Source organism: Scomber scombrus, chromosome 5 (genome assembly GCF_963691925.1).
Source record: "Scomber scombrus chromosome 5, fScoSco1.1, whole genome shotgun sequence".
Classification (NCBI taxonomy): Eukaryota; Metazoa; Chordata; class Actinopteri; order Scombriformes; family Scombridae; genus Scomber; species Scomber scombrus.
The window spans coordinates 17,149,269-17,161,385 of NC_084974.1; the positions used below are offsets into that span (position 1 = coordinate 17,149,269).

A 12,117-nucleotide genomic window follows, 5' to 3' on the forward strand; every position below is an offset into this window, starting at 1 on the left:
TATTGTTTATATTTTCTCAGATTTAGGCAGAAATATGACAAAATAAAAGGTGGGAGGGGGAGTCAGACAGACAGACAGACAGACAGACATACACACACGCCAAGACAAAAATGTGGGACATTCTGCTAAGATTTGCAGAATATGATCCATACTGAATTCCTCTCAAATGACCGATCACCTACAGTATATCTTCCAGTAACACACAACGGCTGGTGTAAGCGGTGTTATTTGGGTGAGATGTGAGCTGATGTCGAGCAGCCAGAGGCGCACAAGCGTTATGATTCCTCTGTGGTCATGCATTTAGAAACAGAGAGAGTGTATATCTGAGGAGGGGGAGTGGGGGTAGGGGGGCTTATCAGTGGTAACCATGTGTGCGCAGTGGGCAGCGTGATGGAGCTGCATCCTCTCGGCCGTCGAGGAAAAAAAAAAAACATAATAGGGCGAACGGTATTGTAGCTATCTGTCGCCACACCCATCACAGAAAAACCAGACACAGTGTGGTAGCGGGGAAAAAGAGCGTATATGTCGGTGACAGCGACATGACAACAGCCGAGGGCTATGGGTGAGCGACAGATGAGTCACACACACACACACACACACACACACACACACACACACACACACACACACCACCACCACCATGCAGTCCCCCCCCCTTTTCATCGCATATGCACCTGCAGCATAAGCAGACGGTGCCAATATTGATATGATGAATCGTGCACGAGCCCGTGCGGATGAATGGATGATGGGCGGTGATGGTGCACGTGGGGCCAGTTCAGGAGAGGTATTTAAAGATGTGGACTTGTCTCTCTTGTCAATGCGCATGATACTGCGGTTCCACTACTACGGCACGCTCCAACTCACCTTGAATCGGCGCACGGCTGCTCTCCTGTCATTCGGGTGCGGGGCGTACGGAGAACCAATACACGCCCCAAAGCCTCAATCAGCAACCAATCCAATGACAGAAGAGGCGGACCTGTGGCTGCATTCTCACACTTGGTTTCACTATGCGCTCGTAAAACAGCTCCGTCTACTACTAACGCGGCGGTGCAGGTGCTCTGTCTCTTCGGGAGAGGATGCGGATGGAAGGACGGGGGAGGGAAGGGATGAAGGGAAACGCCACGAGGAAAGAAAATAGGATATGAAAAGGGGTTTTTGCTAAGAGACCGTAAGGTGCAAGGTCGAATATGAGAGATTGGTTGAACGGGGCACTTTGCGTGGTAATAGCTGGTCGGCAATAGTACTATGATTTGGTATGTGGCCACTCTGATAGCAAGTGTATTCAGCACCAGAGGAACGGCCGCTCAAGGTGAGTTGAAGTGCAATATATGTTGTGCCGCACATAGCAAATGATTTGTGGTGTCTTCGTGTGCTGCTTGGTGCTGCTTATTGTGATCGCATGACATTTCTTTTGGATGTTAGGTCATATGAACTGTGGGGCTATTTCATTCTAACAAATGGCTGCATATGTCACATGAAAGTTCAGCCCTGGTTAATTCGTATCAGGGAAACAATTGTCTAGAAATTGCCTGGCTCACATTCATTCTTATCTGAGATCATCTGGATCATTCACATGCCACTTATGGAAACCCTAGAATGATTGGCCATGGCAAAGATAGGTTGATTGATATGGCTGTGGTTTAGGCCTGTATTGTGCTATATTTATATAAGGCCTATTTGTGTGATAAAACGACGAGCAAATTGGACATAATGGTACCGCTGCTGAGGGGGGTGGTGGGGGGTAGGGTGGGGGATATGTGCATTGTATCATAGCAAGCAGTCCCATTTGAGTTCTCCAGAGAGGGGTGTGACCGTCTGAGCCCTCAAGATGGAAAAGTAACTAAATAATGCATCACGTGTCAGATAAAAAGCACTCTTGGATGTGATAGAGCCCACTGCTGCATGCATGGGAGTCATATGCTGGATTTCACACTGCACATGGATAGGGTCACAGCGCTGTATGTGATGCAGCAAGTACATACAGGCTGCACAGGCTCGCCTTGTGCTGATCCAAGTCCTTCATAAACTAGTATTTCCTGGAGCAGCAAACTGCATAATATCCCTTTTGTTCTTTTTTTTTTCCTGACCCATGTACTTACTTAACCTTGCTTTCCCATTCATGTCCAGATGAGGGAGACATGTGCCAAGCTGTCGCCTGGTAACTGATCCCAATGACCCCGCATACCCAGTCAAAACTGGTCTGCTCACAGGTCTGGCTCCTCCTGTGATGCCAGCCTGGTTCAAGCTGAGTACAGTGTGAAAACTTCCTCTAATGCAGTGAAACACGTTTGATTTAATAACAGATAACATCTCATAGGTGTCATTGTTGATAATTCTCGATTTTATAAACGCATACGTGGCTTGATAATATTGATTCAAAGGTGTTGTCTGCTGTGGGAACAGAACTGAAAGTGATTTGCTTTTTGATAAGCTTACAGCCGCACCAGACAGCCACAAATCAGAACTTATTAATGACGAATGAGAGTTGGTTTACTTTTTATATTACAATATCCCAGAATATATTAACTGAACCCAGTCTGGTGTTAAGGGCAACTATGACTTATTTTAATCTATTTTTTCCTAATGTTAAAGACAACACTTAAAGCCTGTTTTCAGAGTTTAGACATTATTCATGCCGTTTTAATGCTGTGAATGCTATGAGTCACATGCATTTATATCAGCAAATTCCGAGGACATACCATGATAGTGCATACTGTTAGCTGTAGTGTGTTAAAACTATATTGATTATGGCAGCTTTTGTGTGACATCCCTTTTTTTAAAAATTGGTAAGTAAAAAAAGTTTCCGTTTTTATACACCTGCTCTGTGATATAAAGTGCCATACATGTCAGCAGTTTCAGCACCTGCCCTATCTTGTTAGGTTGAATATCCTGTGAACAAAATGGTGGTCCACACCTGACTATAATCTACCAATTAGAAAATACTATATTAATAAACATTTGATTCCTTTTTTGGGGGTTTTGTGAGGTCAGACTTGGAGGTAAGAGTGCTGATAATGTGGGTGAATTCATGGATGGGAGCTGCAGGTCAGATTTCCAGGTACCATTTTCTTAATGTTAGACATGAGCACAGAGCCAATGAGTCTACTACAGAAAAATACATGATTCAGAATAGCTTTATTTCCCTTTGTGGATAATTATGTTTAAAAAAAAAAATGCTTACATTTCCTGCCTCAATTAAAGTCCAATTATTTTTCTTGATATATTTCTGCAGAATCATATTTAAAACAAACACAAACAAACAATATTAATACGTGAGTTATACATAATCATTGTTTTTATAATGATGTCCTCAAGATGTTTTGGGGGTGAGGTGCTACATAATAATAATTTTACTACAATGAAAGTCTTAAATAAGACTTACATATAATTTCACATAAATATTCCAAACACCATCAGAAAATACTTTATTTTGGATATTAGGTATTAGGTATTATCATGAGATCATGAGTTGATGTGCTTATTTTTAATGGGCTTTACTGAATCACTCATTAAAATATGTTATGATATCACACAGCTTTGCATAAACAGTAAAACACAAATTCAAGATGAACTGAATGTTGTGTTGCAGTGAGACATTGCAAGATGCTCTGGATAGTTAGTTTAGAAGAGGTGACCACTCAGACTCCACTGGAAGTCAGTTCTCACTTCAACATGTGAGTTTTGTTGATGGCACATCTCGATATGACATGGGCCTTGTTCTTTCCATTCGTAGGTAGATGTGCTATTTACATGGTGTCCATGAAGGTGGTGTCATCTGCAAAAATGGGTAGTTTGAAAATGTGAGACTGTACGATGGAAGCGAACATAAGAAACCAAAAGCACATAATGAGTAGTTGATGAATCTTGCAGACATTTAATAGAAAATGAGTGAGAATATTCAGGGAAAAAAAAGATATCCTTTCTCTGTTTCATACTTTTAGATTTGCGGTTAATGAGTCTGGCGAAAACACAATTGTAACACTGAATTTGGCTCCTGTACTGTAATCTGTGTTGAATGTACAGTACTGTAGTTTTATCAAAGAAAAATTCCTAATGAACATAATAATTTTTTGCAGCCCTGTGTCCCTATACTGAGTTGTGTTTATAGAAACGCTGCCTGACATGCAGAGTCTCTGATCTGTAAGAAAAACCAAAAGCTGCCAACGCAGTAAATGGGTCAAGTTTAGCTGGGATTATGCTTTTTTTCTGGGGTGGCTGGCAGGATGGTGTTAAAAGTGGAAGGTGAAGTCAGTGAACGGAGACCTGACAGAAGAACTGAGGGAGTCTGGATTTTTTTTAAATACACAATTTAGTTTGTTCCTGAAGCAGGAATCAAGGACTGAATATGTCTCATCAAAAATGAGATAGCACCAATATGTTTGAAGGTTTACATTAGGATTGAGGGCCTGACTGGTTGCTCAGATAACCTTGTCCATCCTTAATATGTGATTGGCTGAATATTCTGGTTAAGCCTAAGGACAAGCTTGTCCATCCAGCCATTGGGCCTATTTGTCATGTCAGACTTACAACCAAAAGAAGACAAAGCCTAATTTGCCAGCAGATACTTAAATGTGCACAGACCCAGTCTTAGACTACGTTCAGACAGTCAAAAAGACTGAGGAGGTCATGATGCAGAGGGGAAAAAAAGCATGGTAGAGATTTAGCTCAACTCTTGCTGCAGCACAATGCAGTGTCATCTGGCAAGGTGCGGCATTGACCAATCAATTACGTACAAGTTGAGATGGCAGATAACTTGGTGAATAATTTGGTACTGTTTTGGCATCTAATAAGCCGTCAAACTCATGAATCTATTATTTAGGCCAGCCTATATTTCATTGTCTCAACCAAACCTAAATTTATGTCTAAATTTGAATACAGCCTTGTTCACCTGCATCTTGTCTACAATCTCATGTATTTGCCATTTGTTATTTTGGGTAAGTGCTGGAGGTGTCGAGCTTTGCAGTGAGCTTCTTAATTAAAGAATGTATTAAACTTAAAGGATGGAAACAAGTTACAGTGTTGTATGGGATAATTAATTAAATTAAACAAATAACCAGTTTCAAAAGCTACAGTGTTCTGAAACAGTGATTAATGAAACTTCAGTGATCACATCCTTATCAGAAAAATAAGACTAATTATAAAAACTCTTAAGTAAGTGTTTATCTCATTAGGCCCTTTCCACAAAGCGACCAGTTAACATCAATCAGTGATCGACACAAAGTAGCTCAGGTATGAGCAATCAGTCATAGTAAATGGACGGTCAAAGAAGTTTGCGTGTGCCAAGTGCCCATTGGGGAGGCAGCATATGGTCAGGGAGACTCTAGGTTAGTTCAACAAAGTCAACGGTGACTTGGCAACCAATCAAGCTGAAGCAAGAGGCAAGCTGATGGCGATATAGAAGTAATTAAATGTCATTGGCAAGTGTCGGGGAGTGGTGTATTTGAAGGACTATTTTCACTCCGAGTCGCTGATGGCAGACTGACTCTCCTCTCAGGTCCTGTGCTGGGACTTGGTGTTTTTTAAGCATTTGTTGAGCTGGCTTTTGGCCAGATGGTAGCCTATTCATCTGTAATTCCCTTCTTGTGAGCATGCTCCTTGATGTTTCACAGGATCTGGAGCTCCTTCGGGAGCCATGGCTTGGCATGCTTGTTCTGGTCACTGGGTGTCTTCTGAAAGCACACTTCTTCAAAGAAGGAGATGTAGACACAGACAGTATTTGTGACAGAGTCAAAACTGTCACACACATATCTGAGGCCTTCCTGTAGTGCTGAGGCAGAGTTTGAAAGCCCTCCTACCTTGTCAAGGTTTAGATGTAGATTGTGACTCAGATAGACTTGGCTGTCTTCAGTTTTTGTCTGGATGCTGGAACTGTCTGAGACATTGTGTGCATTGCATGACACATTTAAGAAAATATGTTGAAAGCAGTGTTTTAATTTGTCTACTGTGGTTTTAAATTTTTTAATGATATTTGTAAGTTGCTGTTTTTTTCCTGTATGACATGACTGCTTTTCAGTGTTTGTTGGAAATCAGAAAACAAACCACATAAAACCATAACAAAAGGATGGAAATCTCTCTTTTTGTAAGGGAAAATCAAATGTCTGCTTGGTTGAATTCCATTTTTTGAGTTATTAAATCATATTTGACAATCCATTTATCAGAACTAAGGTACTCTTGACCTCTGAGGTCTCTTTAAAGTCCTGGCAGTATTTCAGTAAGTGTGTTCAGTGATAGGCACTAGATGATACAATACCACACAGGGTTTCAGAGATGGGTTCAGTTCTATTTAAATTAAAAGCAATCAGTGCAGTAAATGAATATAGAAAAAAAACAATATTTGAAGAGGACAATTATTTCGTCCATGGTTTGACATGGTTATGGATTAGACATGCTGCAACTTTGTATTTCTTGTTTTTTCAGCTATCACAGTCATGAATGTTTCATATTAAACTGCAATGTTTAACTTGCGTTGTCCATGACCTCATAATTAACACATAATATGAGCACAAAATGTCCTGATTGATTCAAGTCCTGCGAATGTTGATTTTTATGCCAGAATATTTGTATTTTTAAATGAAGATATATACAAGTATGATCATATTTAATAGTTTTGCTTGGAGTTAGGTGCTATAATCAGTTAAGAAAATCAAATGCAATCAAAGTAGTTAACTACCACTGAAGTATTTAGTGCTTTCTTTTCTTTAATGCTACATTATGCTGAATACTTTACACAGCTGTCCCTCCATGCTGACATTACTGTACTATATGGTGTGTTATGGTGTAGTAACCAATGCTGACCAGTGCAGTGATTGACATTTTATCAGGTTGTTTATGGTCACACTGCTGTTCATCTCTGACCCTCATCATATTTCCCTCTCATTCAGTCATACCCATTGCAGTAAGCAGAAGTGTTCAGCTCCTTTATGTAAGGGAAGTAGCAATACCATTGTACTCAAAGTAGGGGTGTGCGATATGGTGATATGAGATTTTGAACGATTAAAAGAGAGATTGTTAGTGTCATGCTACAGTGTACATTGTATCAGTTAAGCTCCATGTTGGAGTGCAGCCTGCTAGCTGGAGGCTAATGGTTAACAGCACCGACATGAAATTAGTTAGGTTGTACTGTTAATTTGTTAATATGTAAACAAGGCCAAATAGACTGTCACTGCTTTTTAAAGCAGCTTTGCACACCTGCTCTTATTTATTTATGGAATTGTTTGTGTTTTAATGTAATTTTATGTCTTAGGATAAAATTAGGACAAACATAAGACACATTGCTATCATTATGTGATAGACAAAGTTTTTTGAATCTTCAGTACTGTTAAATAACTTTCAAACTAGTCTTTAAAACTAACATGAAAAAGAATCATGATAAGGTCGTGGATGGTGGCCCTGCCTGAACAAGATTGTGATATGATATTTTTGTCATATTGCCCAACCCTAACTGAAAGTATCTAGAGTCAAACAACTCATTGCAAAATGGCCCTATTTGAACTGACACACTGTAGCCTGTACTGTACAATTACTGCTAATCTTTTGGTTTGCACCGCTCACATTAACTGTCACTTTGCTGCTGCCCTGTCTTGCTCAATCATACACACATTACACACACACATTATGCACTGCTACGCTACTAATAGTTTCCCAGGCAACAACACAGAGGTTGACTCCCATTTCGAAACAGCGCTGCACAGAGGCTCCAAAACGCTATTGTTTTCCAAATTAATAGTTATTAGAATTTTTTTTTTTGCCCGCCAGGCCTGTACAATTATAGGGTAAACTCTGGTATATATATATAACATTATTGGATAATTATTATTGCTGATTCATTGACATGTAAGCAGTATTATACTGTTGCAATTGGAGCTAATTTAAACTACTTTAAATTCTGTTTGGGAATTTTATCTGTAAAAAATGCTTTATAGAATAATGTGGATCAAAATCCTCTGAAATGTAGTGGAGTGGCAATATAATGTTACATAAAATGGACATTTGTGAGTAAATATACATTCCACTAACTCAGCATCTATTGGGTAAAATGTGCAACATTTTGGACAGATTGTCATCTCAACAGGCCCTACAAATAAGAGCACTGTGTGACTTGACAGTTCACCTGCTCTGCAAGAACCAAGATAGAGAACTGAACCAGGTCTTTCTTGCTTCTACAAAAAGCCACCATGCAGCTGCCATACTGCAATATCATTAGATTTAAAACCCTATCAACCAACTCAGCTCATCCTGCTGTTCTTGTGAAGCGTCAATAAACTGTGCTCACATTCCCAAAGAATTTTCCTGCCAAGCCATTCTGAAATGATCTCCCCCCCCTGATTTGATCTGACCAGTTTGTCATTTTCCAGCAAACATACAGAACAACGTCATCTCTCCTATTCATATTTTTTCCTTTCTCTGCGGTACTTTTTCACTCACAATCATGACAGTAAAGCTTAAGAGCTTAGAAAAGGGTCTGTGTTCAAGCCGTGGATGGCAGACTCACTGTATTGGGCATGTGCCAGCCCTTCCCTTCCCTTCCCTCCTCTCCTCTCCTCTCCTCTCCTCTCCTCTCCTCTCCTCTCCTCCCTCCTCTCTTTTCCCGCAGCCAGTCCAGTCCCAGTGGAATCTCCTTGCAAACAAAGCCTGCAGCATTCTGGGAAAGACAGTTTTACAGATCATGTGGTTGTGGTTGGATGGATGTCTCTGCCAACCACTAGATCCTCATCTCTGTGAAAGCATGTGGGGCTACTTTTTCACTTATAATAAGTATAATATGATGTTGTGCTAATATCACTATTAAATCGAGTTAAATGAAGCAAATTAAATGGTCTGTCTGAAAAAAATGTATACTGATTAATTAGGTAATCAACTGATTAATGATATTAATCATTGTGCAGTATGTTGCTTTTGAACCTATTGATAGCAAATGACTACCCACAAGTGGCATGACCTTTCCCATATTGTATTTTTATGGGTTAATATACAGCAAAAAAGGTAGTATACTGCAAAAAACAGAAAACCCCCCAACTCTGCACCAATATCCAAATGAAAAAAAATATTAAAAATAAAATGATTAACTTCATACCAATTTAGCTTTTTTTGAAAGGGACATAACATTGTTTTTAAAAACATTTTTTTATACTGTTATAATGTTGAATGTCTGTCTTTAACATGGTCAAATATCCCAAACTTTTATTGATCATTCCATGAGTATCATATTAACATATATGTCATTAGCCAATAAAGAGTTTAAGAAAATCTTTGTTTTTTCTATAATACATTGTATAGTGACTTTGAATCCACAGTTACCACACTTGTGTCACTCTGAACTGCAGCTTGAGTGGGTATATATGAGACTGGTAGTGGAGAAAGTGAGAGACTGCGAGTAAATAGGAATTATATGGAAGTAGATATGTTGATTTGAAGATATGCAGAGCCCATGTTCTGCAGATGTCTAAGTAGCTCATATGTAATATACAGTTTGAACACTTTCGCTAAAGCATTTAACTTATAACTTACATAACTTACCTAAAAATTGCTTTGAGTGACTCTAATAAAAAGACTGAATCATGGCTGGACTGAGACATTTCTGTGACTTACAGCTCCTGCCAAAGACGCCCTATGTGTGCACCTCTGGCAGTGCAGTGCCCAGCAATGTTGGTTTGCCCTTTGTGCCTTTGGCAGGCAAAAGCCATTTCACACATCCCTCTCTCTCTCTGTTTCTCCTTAGTCTGTTTGAGCAGGTGTCAGCAGATCCATTGCATCCCTGACTGAGCATTGATTGTCAGAAGGGGGAACTTTGCCATTAAAGAGGGCTAAATAATAAAGAGATCATTGGGCCAGTTACATAAATATAGACCTAGTCTTTTACTTAAATATAAGTTAAACTCAGACTTGCTGTCAACAATTAAACTGAAGCAACGACAAGTATTATAAAGCACAGATCCAGTGTCATTAGACCCATCAAAGATGTTAAGAAACATTTTAAGAATATGGTACAAGAATCCCAAAAAATTTGGAAATGAAAAAAATCTTCATATTAATGAAATAGACAGGCTGAATAAGATTAGTCTTAAACTAAGTTCATGCAGCTAGCCCCAGATCTATCTTGATTTGTCCCTGTAAAAAAGTAAAAGCAGTAGACAATGAGGGCATTGGGTTGTCTGATGATTGCGCTTTGTAATAGTGGACATGATATTAACTTGCATTGGAAAAAATAGTAGTCATTTGGTGTGTAGACCACTGTGTAAAAAGTGTGTGAAATGTGTTAGGTCACCTCTTGAAAATGCAGGTTTTGATCATCCTACATGCTGAAAAGTAGTTGTCCTAATGTTTCCTGCTTGATATATGTAGAAGAGAGACACTGGAAGAGAAGGAAAGGAATCGAGGGAGACCAGAGTTGATTGTATCAGTCACTATGAATGGTAATAGTGGAAATGATAAGAGTCTTTGAGCTGGAGTCAGATTCCTGATGACCACCAACAATCAAAATAATTGTTAGCAAGATGCTGCTGCTGAGTAAGAGCTCTCTCTCTCTCTCTCTCTCTCTCTCTCTCTCTCTCTCTCTCTCTCTCTCTGTGTGTGTGTGTGCATTATATAAGTGCAATGCTCTTTTTTAAAATGTTTATTTCTTCTTTGCTGACAGCAGTGCTCTTGTTCACACTACACATTTACACACGTTCATACCTTGACGCTGCCCAGTACACATAACCTTCATCAACAATGCAGGATGATGTGAGAGAGAGCGAGTCAGGTTCCCTGGCATCCAGAGGCATCACTTCCTTTTCTGCCACAAAAGTATAAAAGCAAACAAGCCTACTTTAATGGTTTATTTACCATCCTTTTCTCTGAATGAAAGGTCAAAATAACTTTTTCTGTTTAAAAAAATTTCCTGAAATGTTCATGTATTATTGGCAACTTGGCATATTGAAACTTAATCTTAGGTCTTCTATAAAGATATTTGCCACCAACAGTAGCATTTTAACAATAGGAAGGTGTGGAAAAAATCAGATATTAAACATTAGTCAGCTAATGTGCTGTTAAAGACTAGTTTGTAGTATATGGTATTTCATTCTTGTCAATAAATTAATGTTACCCCGAATGGGAAAGAGATAAAAAATACAGGAAAATCTGTTTTTAACATTTCTATATTCATGTTTATGTTTTAAAGGCACACATAATTCACTAAAATCAAATGCTGACACGGACAACACAAGAGAATTTATATATATGTCTATGTATATTTGTTAGTTTTATAGGGTTTCAATTACATAAATGTTGGCTTGAGGTGGCTGCAAAACCCCAAAAAAATGCAATAGGCCCTCTCTTGAGCGGGTATTTGGTTTGCCTGTTCTGAGTTGAAACATGGAAGTGCAAAAAAACAACAATTCTTATTTTTAGGTGATTATACAGTTATTAAAACACAAATATTATTATATTCCATTTCTGCCAATAGATCCCCCTAAATCGTAAACACTGGTCCTTTAAGAAACCCAAGCTAGCTGAATTAGCCCAACACAATATCCCAATATAAACACCTCCAGTACCTCAGTTGAATAATATTAATAATACAGGGAGATGAATTATCAGGTTTTTATTCCAAGTAGACATCATATTCTGAATATGATCAAAGCTAGGATACTAGCGAGCATGTAAATGTGCTGTCACAGCCTGAATTTTATCCTCAATTTCTTTCTGTCCAATGGGTGTCTAATCCAGCTGTTCATGCATCTGCAATATCCATTACAGATTAAGTGCGGTTTTATGCCGTCTACTGTTTTCCTAAACAAGGGGAGTTTGTATTCTGTTGTACTTTAAATGCTGTATATTTGAATTTAACAGACTCAGACTAACAGTGATACACACACACATACACACACACACACACACACACACACACACACACACACACACACACACACACACACACACACACACACACACACACACACACACACACAAACACGCAGGCCATTCTCTGATGTGACCTTCAGCACATGCAGGCTGGCATTCAATTACCGCCCTGTCAGTGGCCCATCCAGCCCAGTGGCTGCACGTCCTTGAGATTCTCTCTCCCGGCTTCGTCCAGTCTATATTCCATTACATCCTCCACATCGGAAGCTCTGTCCA

At 39.3% G+C, this 12,117-nt stretch overlaps 1 protein-coding gene across 1 annotated transcript in view; it reads left to right on the forward strand.

Moving 5' to 3' along the window:
- Positions 1-1,245: 1,245 nt before the first annotated feature.
- The window catches only part of igsf9ba (immunoglobulin superfamily, member 9Ba), a 59,656-nt gene continuing 48,784 nt past the window's right edge, over positions 1,246-12,117 (forward strand). Inside the window, exon 1 of the mRNA XM_062419356.1 lies at positions 1,246-1,309. Within this exon, the coding sequence (XP_062275340.1) occupies positions 1,246-1,309 (64 nt within the window). The remainder of the gene's footprint in view (positions 1,310-12,117) is intronic.